The sequence below is a fragment of the Notechis scutatus genome, chromosome Z (assembly GCF_049901735.1).
Source record: "Notechis scutatus isolate UNSWTSFEM ecotype Mainland chromosome Z, rNotScu1.2, whole genome shotgun sequence".
In the NCBI taxonomy this organism is placed as follows: domain Eukaryota; kingdom Metazoa; phylum Chordata; class Lepidosauria; order Squamata; family Elapidae; genus Notechis; species Notechis scutatus.
The window spans coordinates 79,798,562-79,816,641 of record NC_142025.1 but is presented as its reverse complement, the minus strand read 5'-3'; the positions used below and the strand labels follow the sequence as shown (position 1 = coordinate 79,816,641).

General features: G+C 37.2%; 1 protein-coding gene across 2 annotated transcripts in view; it reads left to right on the top strand.

Moving 5' to 3' along the window:
* The window catches only part of MOCOS (molybdenum cofactor sulfurase), a 60,235-nt gene that overhangs the window by 39,346 nt on the left and 2,809 nt on the right, over positions 1-18,080 (top strand). For both annotated transcript variants that reach the window (XM_087947119.1, XM_026678307.2), the window contains exons 10-13: positions 6,564-6,645; positions 9,052-9,176; positions 9,616-9,721; positions 14,901-15,027. In XM_087947119.1, the coding sequence (XP_087803245.1) occupies positions 6,564-6,645; positions 9,052-9,176; positions 9,616-9,721; positions 14,901-15,027 (440 nt within the window). The remainder of the gene's footprint in view (positions 1-6,563; positions 6,646-9,051; positions 9,177-9,615; positions 9,722-14,900; positions 15,028-18,080) is intronic.

Genomic DNA, 18,080 nt, shown 5'->3' with positions numbered 1-18,080 from the left:
CATTCAGGAGAGGATTCTCTATCCACTTTCAATGCTGTTAATTTTTGTGTTGGGTCAGATATATTTTATCTGGAATCTGGATATTTGATAATCCAGCTTACTTTCCAGTTTATTTATTTATTTTATTTATTTATTTTGTCAAACGCTTACACTATAATAGAAATAAGCATAAACATAAGTATAAATACATGAAATGGGTCTAATTATTGAGGACAATAGGACAGGGACGGTAGGCACGATTGTGTCCTTATGCACGCCCCCTACAGACCTCTTAGGAATGGGGTGAGGTCAATAGAGGTTAGTTTGAGGGTAAAGGAGTGGGGGTTTGAGCAGGTGACAACAGAATCAGGTAGCGAGTTCCAGACATTGACCACTCTGTTGCTGAAATCGTACTTCTTTCAATCATGTTTGGAGTGGTTTACATTAAGTTTATATCTGCTGTGTGCTCTTATGTTGTTCTGGTTAAAGCTGAAATATTCATTAACTGGTAAGACATTGTAACATATAATTTGATGTACCATGCTTAAGTCCAATTTTAGTCGGTGTAGTTCAAAGTTGTCTAAGCCTAGAATCTCAAGTCTGGTGGTATAGAGGAGTGTAGTACTCTTCTTGTAAAATACTTCTGGACTCACTCAATTGTATTAATGTCTGATATACAGTGCGGATTCCAGACAGTGGAGCTGTATTCAAGTATTGGTCTAGCAAAGGTTTTGTATGCCCTAGTTTGCAAATCAGTATTACCAAAGGAGAAGCTTCATAAGATTAGATTTACAACTCTTAAAGCCTTTTTGGCAATGCTGTTGCAGTGAGTTCTGGAGCTTAGGTCATTCGATATGAGTACTCCAAGGTTCTTGACAGAATGGGGATTGTCAGCAAGGTCATATCCACCTAGCTTGTATTTGGTCTATTGATTTTTTTACCAATGTGTAGGTCAGAGCATTTGTTGGTTGAGATTTGGAATTGCCAACTGTTTGACCATTCAGACACATAATCAAGGTCACTTTGAAGGATGGTAACATTGCCGGTGGTGTTGAATAGTTTTACGTCATCAGTGAAGAAGACGCAGTTGCTTATAAGATGATCACAAAGGTCATTTATATGGAGTGTAAAGAGTATGGGTCCTAGAATGCTCTCTTGGGGGACACTGCTTATTAACTGGTGCAGGGTTTGATAGGGTGTTTCTTATTTTAACTATTTGTTACCTGTTTGACAGGAAGACAGTAATCCACTTATGAAAGGATCCGGAAATGCCGTAAGAGTTTAATTTTAATAGTAGTTTGTCATGTACCACTGAGTCAAAGGCTTTGCAGAAGTCTATGTAAATTACATCTATTGCTTTACCCTGGTCAAGTAGTGTAGTCCATATATTTTTGCAGTATAGAAGTTGTAAATTGCAGGACAATTTTTTTCTGAAACCAAATTGTTTATTGGAGAGTAGGTTACTTGACTCTAGATGAAAGGTAATGCATTGGTTAATGATTAATTCCATAACTTTGTATGTGACACAACAGAATGAGATTGGTTTGTAGTTTTCAACCAGGCAGGGATAACCTTTTTTGAAGATAGGGATGACCATTGCTAAAGACCATAGGCTTGGTAAGGAGCTGGTTCTGAATGATATCTCAGAACCAGCTCCTTATGCTTAGGGGTTCTGCTATGGCAGTAGAGAGCTTTTTTAAGAAGTATGCACAAAAGCCATCAGGGCCAATAGATAAAGATGGTTTTAGGTAACGTAGTGCATTTTCTACGCTATCTTCAGTAAAGTGATCTACTTCAATATATAGTAGAGCATTGCAGTTAATTGTGTTATGATTAGGAAATATGGGGCATGAGCCATTACTGTTTACAAAATCTGAACTGAAGAACGTGTTGAAGAGGTTTGCCTTAACAGCTTCATCGCTGTAGTCTTTCCCATTAAGTCCTTTTAGGGGTGGGATGGTTTTTGAGTCTTTAAGTTTGGTGTTTACAAAGTTATAGAAGGCGCAGGTGGATTTTGTGCGTAGAAGGTTTTCCTCTTGCTAGCAGTGGTAATTGATGCATTCTGCCTTTATCTGTGGGCATAAGATTGGTGGGATCTTCATACACTCACTTATTATTATTATTATTATTATTATTATTATTATTATTATTATTATTATTATTATTATTATTATTATTATTATTATTCACATTGTATCATTTACTCTGGCTTCCAATTTGTTTATATGGCAGCTGTTCATCCAGACAGAGCTGCAGTATTCAGCTGTATAATACGAATCCCAATGTTGATGTTCTGAGCATAGAAGCAGAAGCTCCCTGAAGCATGCAATTTCTAGTATTAATTTTTGCTGCAGCATTTCTTGTAAGAGTGCCAAGATATTTTCAAAAGGGGGGGTAAGACAGCAGGCTGCTATAGAAGTATACCACCAGGACTTTTTTTGCTTTTCGGTTATTAAGGTGGTAACAAATGTTTTCTGTTTTGCTCAAGCTGGGGATGAGCCTCCAGTCAGCAAAGAACTTCCTCAGAGCTTTTAGTTTCTATGAGGGAGTTGTTACCATCCTCTATATCAGGGGTGTCAAACTCAAGGCAGATCCAACCTACAGGGTGCTTAGATCTGGCCCCTAGAGCTGCCCTGGAAACAGCAAAGGATTGACCCCATGATGCCTCTGTCAACGAAAATGGAGCTCTGTTTTCACTGGCAGAGAATTGCAGGAGGTAATCACAGCTGAAAATGGAGCTTGGGAACCCGTTTTTGCTGGCAGGGTGCTTGGGCCACCACAAGCGCCCATGACATGAGTGACATCGAGCTGGCCACGCCCACTCTGAACTCACTGAGATCAAACACAACCCTGATGCAGCCCTCAATGAAATCAAGTTTTTTTTAATATGTGTTTCTAATTTTCAACATAAAGCATCATAGTTTCAACAACATTCTTGACATCTATACATATGTTCTTATCATAAATATTTTTAAATATATATAATACACATTGTATTTATATTTATCTAATATTAATTAATAACTAATTATAATTGTTATTCCTATATTTTTACATAATTTACAAATTTACATTTTATGGTACATTCTTAAGGTTTCTTACAGTTAAGTTTCTTGACTTATTTTTTTGTTCTGTTTGCTAACCAATCATGCCATTTATTCCAGATTAGATAATAATCAGAGTCATCTCTTTCTTTCAATTTCAATGTTAACATATTCATTTTGGCATTTTCTGTTTCTTTTTGTAATATCAGTTCTTCTTTAGGAATATTGGGAGTTTTCCATACCTGTGCAAAGGCTATTCTGGTGGCTGTTGTAATATGTAACAATAAATATTTTATTTATTTTGGTATTCTATCTTTAATAATTCCTAAAAGGAAGGTTTCCAGTCTGAGCTCAATCTGATAACCAGTAATCTCTTGAAGCCAGTTTTTAATTTGAATCCAGAATGTCCTAGTCTCGGGGCATAGCCCCACATGTGATAAAATGTACTGTCAAACCTTCTTACATTTCCAGCATTTTGGGCTTGTGTTGGGATAAATTCTTGCCAATCTTGTTGGGGCTAAATACCATCTGTAATACATGTTTTCTTTGTATACTGAGGATATAGTTAATTTATAATTTACACTCCATATTTTCTCCCATTCTCCTAATTCTATATTGTATCCAAAATTCTGGGCCATACTATTCATTGAAATCAAGTTTAACACCTGTACTCTGTATGTTACTTTTGGGCTGCTAGGACCTGGTCATCTGCATAAGCAAATTTCAATCTTTTGTTATCTAGCATCTTAGCTATGCATTAGTTGAACAATATGGGAGCCAGCACAGAGCTCTGTGGTAGGCCATTATTTAATCTTCTAAACACCCACCCCCCATTATTATTTGAAAAGTCCTGTTGCTCAGCATATTATTAATAAAATGGATAGTTTTTGACATGGGATGATGATCAGTTGTAATTTGTATAATAAATCTTCCTTCCAGACTCTGCCATACATTGCAGTCAGGTCCACAAAAACTACTGTGGTTTTAAGGCCTCATTGGAATCCTGCTTCAGTATAACTTGGTAGGCTTAGCAGTTTCAATTTTGTCGAAATCCTATTTGTTCCACACAGAGATGTTATTCAACTGTAGGACCGATCTTGTTAAGAATAGTCGTTCTAAGAGTTTACAGCAAGAACTTAAAAGGGCTATTGGGGAGTAGCTTTCTATTGTCTTTTAGTTTAACTAGACTTAAAGTTGATATCATTTTGCCTTATTAAAATGTGTTGATAAGTAGCTGCTGGAGACAGTATGTGAGTAAAACATAATTGATTAGTTTATGTGTGTGTTGCCCATAATTTATCTGGAATTCCAGATGGATGGCATCAAATCCTGATGCTTTATTCCATTTGATGGTTTTGGTAATAGTATTGACTTCATCTGCAATGAAAGGGCATGAATAGTCAATATGTGTTTTACGTGTTTGTTGTAGTGTCCTGAGCATTCTCTTGATGTAAGTGGTATGCTTCTTGTTTCTTGGTTCTTTGGAGAGGGAGACAATTCATAAGGCAACTTAGTATTTATCTCAAGTGTCTGTCATGGTGGATGGCTAGCATCACCTTTTTTTTACAATAGGCTCTATGCCCTCCTGAAGGATTTTTTGAAGTTTAGTTGTGGATGTCTCTATCAGTGATACATTCTCAATGTTACTCCTGATGCAGGTTGGCATGCCATAACTGTGGTGATAAACAACAACAGCACCAGTAAGTTGTATCACTGGATTTACTCTTCTTTTTCATTTTCAGTATATGTTTTTTGGAAAATGGCCGTGTTGATGTGATTTTCTAATAAACATGGAAATAAATTGGCTCTTTGATCTATTGAGTCTTTCAGCATTAAGCTGGCATATATGAACTGTGTTTCCACTTGAACTTCCTTATCATCTGGATCTGAGAAGGGTCATTGTGAACATATCAATGTGTTCGGAAGCCAGAAAGTTTACAGTATAATCACAAAGTAGTTTGGCTGCCTGAACATGCTAATGCATTTAGTTCACAATTTTGTGTTATCCCTTGTGCGCCACAAGGGGCAAATTAGCTCCATACAAATGTATTAATGTATTCTTGTGGCTACAGTCCAGACATCTGGTGTTTCTAGAGCTAACTGACATTCTGAGTTTGATCCCAATTCCAGTCTTGTGTCAGTCACAGTCTGTACAGCCCAATTCTTCCTGCTGTGCTCTCTCACAGAGTGACCAATGCCCCAAGCCAAGCTCAAGAGCTTCAGCTTCATCGATCTTGTTGATTTTCTGCTTCTTCCACCAAGTAGCTTGAGCAAAACACAATAGCCACAGCTCTCTACTGTCCAGCAAATAAGGTGGACATTCCTAGCCTGCCCAGTTCCCTAGGCAGGCAGAAGAGAGAGGGGAAGAGAAGGAGAGACAGGAGACCTCACAGCATTCTTGAGTTGTTCAGGGAAAAGACTATTGGAGCTCTTCAGCCATCTTTCGTTCCTGTCCACCATATCCGCAGCTGCTAGGAGACGTAAGTGGAGAAGCCCAGTAAGAAATAAAGTAATGAAGTAAGAGATAAAGTAATATCAAGACCAGGAAAAGCTCAGTGGGAAATGAAGGGACAATCCAGCAGCAGCTGCCCTTTGAGGAAGCATGTTGTGAACTTTGTATGGGAGGTCAGAAATAGCAGGCAAACTTAGGAAAAAGCCCTAAGACTGAGATCTGTGCAGTGGATAAGGACACTGAAGATTATGTGGATGACGTATCAAGAATCACCTATGGGAGAGAGCTATTGAAGTAAAAAAAATCCCTCCGAGGTCTAGCAGGAATGTCTACCAAACTTCATTAACAGTCTTGTTTGTTCTTCCTGTTCATACATTGAGGGAAATCACTCAATAAAAATGATTGTCTTGTGTTCTTCCTATAGACTATTTTAGTTAGCAGGAAGCAGCCATTTACATAGGAGGATCAGCAACTCTCAAGATACACCTCTTGCACTTAGTACTCATTAATAAAAGTTGAAACTGGTCCTTTAAAAAAATCAATTACAAAAAATAAACCAATATGAATTATGAATAGAATTAAAGTATATTTACAAGGATTTGCCAGTTGCATTCATTGAAAATGAAAACATCACTCCCAAATGGGTGTCAGTGTATGAGAGTTCATGAATTGGAATAGACATGGTAACAGGTCAGCCAATGAGGATTGTTTGGTGACTCAGATGGCTCAGAGCCTGGGCGTGGCTTAGCTTGCCTGATCAATATATATACGAGTTGCTTCTGTGATTATGACTTCTGGATTCTGAGTTCTGGTTCTACTGCATGGGTATTGTATACATGCATCATGTTTTATATTATTGTATATAAACAAGTTTCTTCTATAAATGAATCCTGCTGAATTATTTACTTGTGTGCTGGTTGGATTGCTGCAAACTCTGACAGTTATTAATGGTTTTATATGATCAAGCATTGAACTCAACAGTGAAAGTACCATCAGCATTATAAATCTTGGTCTAACTATCACTCTTTGAAATAAACCAACAGTTCACACAGATTTATTTAGTGAATTTTTCTCTGTTCTTTTCATAGGAATGAATCCCATTTCTGTATCCTTAGAAGAAGATGGGGGAACTTTAACAGAAATATGTCAAAGCAAAGTTTGTTCTCACAGGTGGGTAGGACAGGTGCAAGAAGTGAAAATTTACATAGTGAAAACATTTCATAATGGAGACTAATGATTACCTTTGTAATTTCACTAACATTAGTGAAATTGTTTCACTACAATTTCTCATTAATCTCAGTTACGTGAATGAGCTGTAGATTCATACATTCCTCATACATACACATCCCTGTGTATGTATGCAAATGTGTCTTACAAGTGGCAGTAGTAGGATAGAGTAACTTGTTATGGAGAATAGCAGTTTGAACACAAATGTGAATCTTTGAATGAATAAGTGAATTATTTTTCACTTGGGAACTTTTTTAAACCAAATATTTTTTTTTATTGAAAAGGTATAGTTGCGTCAAATATTCATTGCTTTAAACTCAGAACTGTAAGGATCTTTTTCCTTTTTGGATCTTTTCCCCTTTTCTCTTTTATCTCAAGAAAGAAGGAGCAGATAAAAGAACACCAATAGATCTTTAATCAGTTTTTTAAATTTTATTATCTCTAACTTTCAAACAATGGATAGTTATAGTAAAGCTAAGTGGAAACAAATTATACAGCCAACTCTACAAAAGAGACAGGCATATCAATATATTGATTTTGAGAAAAAGGCCTAATTGTCTAAACTCCTGTAAACCAGTACAGGTAATCTTTGACATGCCACAATTGGAATAAGAATTTCTGCTAGTAAGCAAAGCAATTATTAAGAGAATTGCACCCAATAATTACCATTTTTTGCCATGGTTGTTAGGTAAATCACTGCCATAAAATGAATCACTCAGTCATTAAGCAAATCCAGCTTCCCCCATCAACTTTTGTTGGAGGGAAGATTGCAAATGGCAGTCTCATGGCCCCTGGGATGTTGCAACCATCATAAATACATGCTAGCTGCCATGCTCCCAAATTTTGACTGAGTGGATGCTGCAACTGTCATAAGTACAAGGACATTACTTTTTTCAGTGCTGTTGTAATTTGTGTTGTACTACTTGCACATGAAATATAGAATACAACCAGTCATTTAGTGATCATTCAAAGTTATAACAAGTTAAAAAGGGAAAAAAGGGACAAGTGACTGTTTTTCACACTTAATAACCATTGCGGCAGTCAAAAATAAATTTAGATGCTTGGCAACTGGGCTGTATTTATAACAGTTGCAGCGTCCCAGATGTCATGTGATTGCCATTTGCAATCTTCCCAGCTGGCTTCCAATAAATAAAGTCAAAGGGAGAGCCAGATTTGCTTAACGACCGATTCAATTAATGGCAGTGATTCACCTAACAACCACAGCAAAAAAAGGTTATATCAGGTACAATTCTCTTAACAATTGCCTGGCTTAACAGCAGAAATTTTGATCCCAATTGTGCACATAAGTCAAGGATTACTTGTACTAGTTTCCAGATGACTTCTTTTACAAGAAAAGTCAATAAAGAAATCAGGTTACTAACTTAACAACTGCAGTGATTCAACTGTAGCAAGAAAGGTCTTAAAATAGGATAAAATCCATTTACAACTCTCTTGCTTAGCAATGGAAATTTTGGGCTCAATTCTGGTCATAGCTGTAGAAATACTAAAAACAAGAATTAAAGAAAAATAATTGCAGCACCTGTAAGACTATAGAGAACAAGGAATATAATATTTTTAGAGAAATGCAAGATCCATTGCTAGGTGACAAGGGGGAAAATGTATTTTTAAATAATATTTGGAAGTGGCTTAGATAGATAGCTTATTCATTGAATTGGTTAGAGTACTGTACTACAGACTACTTCTGACTGCCAGCTGACTGAAATTTGACAGTTCAAATCTCACCAGGCTCAAGGTTGACTCAGCCTTCCATGGTGGGTAAAATGAGGACCCAAATTGTTGGGGACAATATGCTGGCTGTAAATTACTTAGAGATGGCTGTAACGCACTATAAAACGGTATATAAATCTAAGTGCTATTGCTATTGCTAATTGTATGTAGCAAGAGGAGGAACAACATAACCTAATTCACAAGATTATGTTATTATATTCAATCTGAATAAAAGTAGCTGAGCCAATTTGATGTAGTACTTAAGAGTATCAGGCTAGAAAGTAGGAGACTCTTGAGTTCCCACATAGTACAAATATAGTTGAGTGATTTGGGGCTTGTCACTCTCTCTCTCTCATCCTTGGAACTGAGGCAAGGACAAACCACATCTGAAATCTTGCAGGGAATAGTCCAAATGGTCACCAGGCGTCAATTCTCAAAGAAAGGAGAAGCCTATAGATCTCCTGAAAGAATGTTTGCATCTGAATACAGAATGCAGCTATAACAGCTATAGCAAAATTCTGAGTGGCAATAAATAGATATTAAATTATATATTGTAATTACAGTTTTGCAGCCAAAGTAGACTTTGGATTCTCATATTTCTTTTATTTTTGTTCATTAAAGAGTGCAGACATATGATTGTGGGGAGCAACTAGCTGATTGGTTTACTAAGTTTCTCGGTCGACAATGTCGCCTGATTAGGCAGAGTTCAAGCTTCAAAAGAAATACTTCTAAGAAGAATAAAAAAGGTAAATATTTTATATCTTCGTTAGAGAATGAATAATATTGAAAATATTAAAGACACTAGAGTTATAAATAAAAATCCAATCACCATAATAATATACGAACATTTTAGGATTTCTAAAATATACTTAAAAGCAATTTACTTTAATGTTTTGTTTTCCCCAAGTTTACTGTACAGCATATTATGTAAGCAAAATGCTTCCAATTAATTAAGTCTATTTAAAGCCTGTGCAATATGCAAATTGTGACTCAGTTGTGGTATTATGTATGATGGAGCTGAACATAGAACATGTACCTAATGTAAAAGATGCATTTAATAGCTGGCTTCAAATATTTAAGTAGAAGCAATACTTGTGTTTCACTGTATGTTCAGTGCCCTGTAGTAGAAAATGGATTTTTTATTTTCACTAATTCTATTATCATTTTACACTGTTTGTACTTTAGGAGAGATCCCAGCTGTAATTCCTTCACTTTCCTTAGTAAATGAAGCACAGTATCTCCTGATAAATATGACAAGTATTTTACAACTGAGAGAACAGGTTACTACAAGGTAGGTATTTAGTTTTCTATAAAAAAAAAAACCCATTTTTTTGCCTTGTGCATTTTTATGCCACTTTAATAACCATATTTCAGGCTAAGATACTTAATTCAACTATACAAACTATGCAGGATCTGAAAATTTTATCAACATGATAAAAACAGCCAGTATTACAATGATGCTCCTTTTAAGTATAACAAATAGAAAAAGGGAGGAATTTGCTTTCCAGTACTGTCACAATACTTACATCATTTGTGCTCCTGTAGGCAGCTTGGCATTTCTGCATTGCAACTTGTTATAGAACCATAGAGCTGGAAAGCAGGAATATGAACAATTGGTTTTGCTATTGCTAATAGAATCATGGAGTTGGTCAGGGACATTTAAACCATCAGGTTTAATCCCCAGTTCAATGCAGGAATCTAAATTTAAAGCATCTCAGACTGTTTAACTCTGCTTGAAGTTATTGTAGCAAGTAACAAATGTATAGTCAACCAGATGTATAGACTGAATTTGCAATTTTTATTTACTTATCAAGTCCTTCCCAAAGTATAGGAAGATGTTGTTTGATGGGGTTTTCGAGGGTATTGTTGCAAGAGGTAGGCTGTTCCAAGTAAACTGCCTTTTGCGATTGAATGATGGTGATTTTGTCAATGCAAATGGTTATTCAAGTAATGTTCCAAGGTGCTTATCACTTTTGATACTAAGTTTACTATCTTTTGTCATATAGTCATTCTATTTTTATTTGAAGATCTTTATAGTTTGTAATTTTCTCTTGCTTCTCCCATCATTCTAACATATAACTGAAGGTGATAATCATACTTAATATTATTCTCTCCTATTTTCTTTACAACCACTCTGTGCAGTGGATTAATCAGATTTAAATACCGTATTTATCGGCGTATAACACGCACAGGCGTATAACACGCATCTTCATTTTAAGAGGGAAATTTCAGGAAAAAAAATTAAATTTCTAAATAAAAACTTTGAAGCAAAATAAGGGTAGCTCAGAACTTTTTTTTTATTAATATTATTACCACTTATAAGGTAAATCAGTGGTCCCCAACCTTTTTTGTACCAGGGACCGGTTTCAAGCAGAAAATTTTGCAAGGACCGGGGGAAGAGAAGAGAAGGAGGCTTCGCTCTCTCGCTGCTCCACCATCCAAGGAAGAAACTGCTTCAAAGAAGCGGGGGGCTTTTCCTGTCGCCGCAGCTATTCCGAAGCGCCCGTTTCACCCCCACTCCCACCCGCGCGCTTCAATCCACAGTGTCCCATTCTGCCTGCCTGCCTGCCTGCCTGCCTTAGTTTCTGGTTGTTTGGGAGCAGCTTCGGCTGAGAATAATAACTATTCGCCTCTTTTACTCAGCCGAAGCTGTTCCGATTCAACCATTAACGAAGGCAGGCAGGCAGGCAGAACGGAGCACTGCGGGCGGGCGGGCGGGCGGACGGGGTGGGGTGGGGAGAAACGGGCGCTTCAGGGAAGCTGCGGCGACAGGAAAAGCCCCCGCTTCTTTGAAGCAGTTTCTTCCTGTGCTGGTGGAGGAGCGAGAGAGCGACTGAGAGAGCTGACCCAGAGAGAAGGACAGGCTTGGTTGCTTCCTCCCTCCCCTTCTTTCATTTGTGTCCTTGATCCCGATCCCAGCAGCATTCACCGAAGGCTTCTTAACATTATATCGGCGTATAACACGCATACATCATTTGCCCCTATTTTCAGGGGGGGAAAAGTGCGTGTTATACGCCGATAAATACGGTATTACACCTGTTAATACAAAACTGCTATAGCATGATCGATAATGCTATTCCCCAAATTGTTTAAAAAGATATATATGTGGACTAGAAAGTTCAGCCCATTAGATTTGCAATTAGCTGAACATCTCCATTGAGGATTGCTCATAAATGGTTCTGCAAAGTGAGTGGAATAGCAATAGCACTTAGACTTATGTACCGCTTTATAGTGCTTTATAGCCCTCCTCTAAGCGGTTTACGGAGTCAGCATATTGCCCCCAACAATTTGGATCCTCATTTTACCCACCATGGAAGGCTGAGTCAACCTTGAGCCTGGTGAGATTCGATCTGTCAAATTACAGGCAGCTGGCTGCAGCAGAAGTAGCCTGCAGTACTACACTCTAAACACTGCGCCACCAAGACTCATATCTGGAATGCCCCAGACTTTCCTGTAGTGCTATACAACATCTTTATAAATGAGGATAAGAATAGCAGCTACATTTTGTATGACTTTTATGAGTAATGAGGGACCTCCTGGGTAATGAGGCAATGTGGGAATTCTTACAGGGCTGCTGTGAAAAATCATATCAGAATTTCTCAAAACAAAAAAATTGCTTGACTTCACTCAGAATTGGATTCTGAGCAAATCCTTTGGAAGTGACTAAACATGTCTGAGCTGTTACCTGAAAGGAATTTGAATCAGCTGATCCTGAGGAAATGACTTGGCTCCTCTTGGCTTTCAGCTTGCCAAACTGTGTCTATGCCTCTTATGGTTAATTAAGGCTTCTTGGAAGTTGGTTGTATCCAAGCAGGATGAATACCTCTGTGTGGGAAGGGATGGTATTGCCTGCCTTGAAAGAGGCAGTTGTATTTCCTTTTCAAGAGATCATCCATGGACTTAAGTCTAGGTTCAAGCCATGGTATAGTACTGAGACTGTCACATTTTTAACCTCATTCCCAAATAGCAGCTCACCCTAGAAATCCTTCCATCAACATTCTGATGGCATCCTCTATCTCCAAGCCATTTTCCATTCTACCCCCATTTCTACCTACCAAGTAGTCCTTTGTGTGTGGGAACAAGTATAGGCACCTTCAAGTCAGTTTTGACTCCTGGTGAGCCTGAACAACTTTCTTGACCAGATTTTTCACAAATGATTTGCATTTATTGATTGGAGAAGAGACAACATCTACAAATATTATTGACTGAAACCCAGGGGTGGGATTCTACTAGTTCGCACCTATTCGCTAGAACCAGTTGTTAACATTCTAAGCAGTTCAGAGAACCGGTTGTTAGAAGAAATTACTGGCCTAATCCTGTAAGGAAGGCAGGAAGGAAACATTCTGGTGTTGCTTACAGAAATTGCTTCTCTGTTAACCCTTATTACATTCTTGGCAGGACTAGATTTCCTGTCTCCGGAACTTCTCTGGAGTTTTTTCCCCTCCTTTGCTGGTACTTTGCTTGTGTGGAGCGACCATTCAAAGTTACAATGGCACTGAAAAAAGTGACTTATGACCATTTTTCACACTTATGACTGTTGCAGCATCCCCACAGTCATGAGAGGCCAGGCGAGGAGATGCGTGCCTCAATATGAGTGATGTTGAGTTGGCCACGCCCACCAAGCAAGCCATGCCCACAGAACCGGTTGTTAAAAAATTTGAACCCCATCCCTGCTGAAACCTCAAGATTTTTTGCATAAAAAAGAAAATATGAACTGTGATTTGATAATAGACAGGAGAGATTATAGAAAGAAGAGTGTCATGAAATAACTTTAGAGAGAGAAGATAAAATATAATTGTACTTAATAACCATTATGAAAAATATTGGAAGCCATTTTTATGTCTTTATATCTTTTTTTATACCTACCGGTAGCTCTTTTTCTGTTTTCTTCTATAGGTAGTCCTTGACTTATGATCAGTAATTTCACAATCGTTCAAAGTTACAACACCCATAAAGCACTTCCAACCATCATAAAATGTTGCACATACATACACATGCCCTGCTATAATGTGATTGCATTTGGGATCGTTGGCAACTGGCTCACATTTACAACTGATTGCCAAGTGCCCCACAATCACGTGATTGTCATTTGCCATTTTCTCTGCTAGCTTCCTCAGAAAGTCAGTTAGGAAGCCAACAGGAAATATTGCAAGTGGAAGGGGTGGAAAGGAATTGAAATCATGGATTGCAGAAAATGGAAATCCCTTGGCAGGCTGTGGGAACATTTGAGAGCAAAAGGACTACCTCTGAGGTGGGTTTCAGCTATACAAGAAGCTGGAACCTCCACCAGATATCCATTTTGCTCTCAAATCAAGCAGATGGCACATTTGCTCTATTCACTTAAAATTTGGAGTTAATGACAACTGTGAATGCTGGGATTGCGATTATTGACCAAAGTAGTCACATATGCTATAAGTGTTTCTCTTAACAACTGCTTAACAACAAGAACAAATCCAATTATTATAAGTCAAGGACAACCTGTATTTTAGTCTCACTGCACTTTTGCTTTTGTATTCATTCCTTTCTTTTTCCATTTTACTTTTCTACTTTAATTTGTTGTAGTTCTGGATTGCAATTGCTCTTTTCCTAGGGCTGAGAGAGAGACTGGCTCAAAATGACCAATTTGGTTTCATGCCTAAGGCAGGACTTAGAACTCACAGTCTCTCCATTTCTAGCCTGATGATTTGAACCATTATATTAAAGTGGCTGGTTTTTCTTTTGAGCTGAACATTTTCTTCAGTGTTGTTTTCTCCCTTTACACTTCAGCCTGGCAGTTACTCATCAAGGTAAGTAACTTACAAATTTTGTCTCCCTTTTTCCAGCCTTAAGTAAGAGAAAAGTTTTTGAAAGCTTGTCCTAAAACTACCACCTTTGCATGCAGGTTGCTGGCTCCTAAAAGGCTAATAAGTACCAGGAGATATTTGTAGTCTCCTGATGGCCAGCTAAACACAAAGGTTTGTTTGAAAGCCTCTCCAGCATTGGAACATGGCATTGGCCCTTAATCTAGATAGGTTGTTCTGCTGGGGTGTTTTTGGCTTTTTGCTGCTTATCTTCCGTGTTAATGGATCCAACTGGCAGATCTCACATGACACACACACACCTATGTGGTACCCAATGTTTATTTAACATACATTCATTTCATGGTGACATCAGGGAGAGTGGGGACAGTGTCCTTAAACAAAACTGCGTCATGGTTGTCACCACTTGTAACCATAGTGAGCAGGCTATCATAGGTCGAGGGTTACCTGTAATAGCATTTGCATTAGACAATTTTGAACTTTTTATTTTCTTATTTGTGGATTTTTTATTGTAACTCTGCCTCTAATTTGCAATTGTTCCCAATATTACTATATTTTACTTTTACAATTAAGCTTGTGTAATTAAGCTTGTCTCTATTACATTTTTACTAAACTAAACTTATGTCTCATTCCAGTTAAATTATTGTTTTATTCTTTGTCTCTGTGAAACAGCCTAGGTGAATCATTTCTTCCTCAGGAATTAATTTATCGATTTCGGGCCAACATTGTTATCAAAACAAATGAGCCGTTTGAAGAAGACTTCTGGGATCAGATTGCCATTGGTCCTCTACATTTCAGGGTATGGAATGGCTGTAGCTCTCTTTTGTAATTGCAAAGCCTAATGAGGAAAACAAAAAGCAGGAAACCAAAAGTGATCCTAGAAAATAATATTAACCTATTAAATAACCTATTAAATAGGTTAAGATAGCAGCTTTTTTATCTCGTGTAGAGACTATAACCAAACTAACCTTGTTGGCTCAAACAGAAACTGCAAACATATCTTGCTGTTTTCTGCTGGTATTTAACAGCATGTGATTCTCAATTCAGGGGTAATACTGAATCTTCATGATCAATAGCTTTGTTTTTCATAAAATTATCTAAATCTCCTTCAAAACTAATTACATTAGTAGCTGTCACCTCATCCTGGGGTAATTAATCCATAGGTAGATCATGTATAGGTACATTATGATAAGAATTGAGCCAATCATGTTTGATTTTATACATTCTTTCAATTAAGTTCTTTCCTCACATTTTTCCAAGCTAAAGTGTTCAAAATACCAGCTTTTGGTAGAGAAAATATTTGAAACTTCTTACGATTTTGGTTGTTGTTCAAAACATTTTCTAGTACAGTCTAATCTAAGTCTGGTATAAATCTCTGAACTTGGAATCTCTTCAGAAAGCTGGGAGGGGGGGAAATAAACTCTCCTGTTGTCAAAATCAGAATGAACCAAAAGATAAGTATTCAGAAATCAGAAGAGACAGAGTATAACTACAGCAACCTATGATGCAGAGGTGATATTCAGCAGGTTCTGACCAGTTCTAGAGAGCTGGTAGCGGAAATTTTGAGTAGTTCAGAGAACCAGCAAATACCACCTCTGACTAGCCCTGCCCCCTCTATTCACTGCCTCCTGAGTCCCAGCTGGTTGGCTGGGTCGTCTTTGGCTGCCCTGCACAGGAGAATGGAGCAGGAAAGCAGGCTAGTGGGGTGGGGAGGGAATGGGATTTTGCAGTAACCTTACCCTGCCACACCCATCAAACCACACCCAAGAACCGGTAGTAAAAAAATTTGAATCCCACCACTGCTATGATGGTTAATTGGTTCTGGGCTGATTGTGCCTCTTAAGATTACCTGACACTGAAAACTGGTTAATGAATCATATGACATTGTATCCATAGCAAGATCTGTGTTGGGATAAGGGGAAACAGTATTTTAACACTGATATAACTAATGATAAAAATCTTTCTCAGATATGAAATTAGATGAAGGCAGTATCAAGAAACAAGAAAAAAGAGGTGGTGAAGACATTTTTTTGCCACTATTAGATGCAATTCAGGAAAAGTTTCATTTGCATAATTGTGTTAAGAATTGAAGATTAAATGTTATATATTATTATTTTTTAAAGGCAACGAGTAGCCCTAATCTTCCTCCACCTTAATAAGTCTCCACATATCATTTTTTTAAAAATCCTTTCCTTTAAAATTTCAAAGCTGATTCTTTGCATTTAGTAATTTGAGATATGCCACTTTGTAGAATTATTAGGCCTGCTAGAAAGAAGAATAGCACCAAAAAATTCTTATGCTGAATTTTTAAAAAGGCTTTATTTTTAACAAACTAGGATAAAAATAAATAAATTGTGAACTATTAACAGGTAGAAAAATTATGGGAAACTATCTTGGGAGAATCTGCTTGAAAAGAGAGATAACCAGCATAAACCACTTCTAACTAGGCTTTTCAATAAATAGCCTCAGAAACTACAGAGTCTAGAGATCCACAGTGATTTGCAATTTCTACTTGTTGAGCTATTTCTCCCTTTTGTTCTCTCGTTATCAAGTCAAGAGTAACTTTTCATAAGGAATAACTTTTTATTTTCCTTGATGAACATTGATGAACAAGTAAGCTGAAGGCTGAATGGCTCTGTATAAAGTAATGATGTCCTGACATCTTATTTCAAGAAAGATAAACAGTCTTCTTAAGGAAGCTACAATTAGTTGATGAGCTTCCCATTGCACACTTTTGCTATCCAATTTCTGAGAAATCAGCCATTGATTGGGCAAAGAGGAAAGTGATCCAAAGATTTGGATCAGAGAAACCAAAGATTTTTATTTAATTTGTATTGAATTTTGGAAATGATGATGTGGGGTTTGAAAACACTGTAGAACATTTGGTTCTGCAATTGGTTTTGTAATCAAAGGGGATAAAAATAAGAGATGGCTATATTTTGTTATTGTACTGGATATATAACAAGGGTTGCATTGAAGTTTTAAAAACTTTTAAAGGTTTCCCATGTCCAGTTGTGATCAACTCAAGGGAGCATTGCTCATGAGGTTACTGTCTCTAAAGTAGCAGCCAAGATACTCCTTTGAGAAGAGGAATATTATTGTAGCACTACCAGTCTGAAACAGCTGCATCTTTGCAAGTTTTTGATCTATTATATAAAAACTATTAGCCAACTCAAGGCATAGAAATTGCCCTGTGAGTAATATGGAGCTTTATAGTAACATTTTCAATAGCATCCAGAAATGATTAGTGATTACTCCATTGCATGGCAGCAATGAGACTGTCACATAAGTATATGGATTATTGTGTTTTGCATCTGCTGAAGTTTGTGAATTTCAATAATCCCAAGTGTGAGATGAAAAGGGCATGAGTGGTTCAAGCTGTAATCGGGCCTTTCCAAATGCTCTTCTAGCAGGAATTGATTATTCAAGATTATTCACCCTACTCTGTGTAGGAAAGCAGTATCTGCTTACCAAGAATCAGTAAGGTTCTGCCTTGCCTGAGGGGAGCCTATTTTTCCAACTCCAGGCAGCCTCCAGGCATCTGCATCCATCACATCACATCTTCCTGCTCTTTTTTTAAAAAACAATGTTTTGTTTTATTTTTAATACAAACAATCCATCTTTCATTTAAACAGTGTATCATCTGGGTACAAATATCTTGTGCAATAATGATTAAAATTTACATCCATATTCATTACATTAATATTAATTATCTACTCTTAATACTAAAATACATAATACATCTATTATAACAATCCTCACCTTATCTTATTTAATTCTATTAACATATTTTATACATTTTGCTGGTCGTCTTTTGTTTCTAACTTCCATATCTATTCTCTAACCATCGAT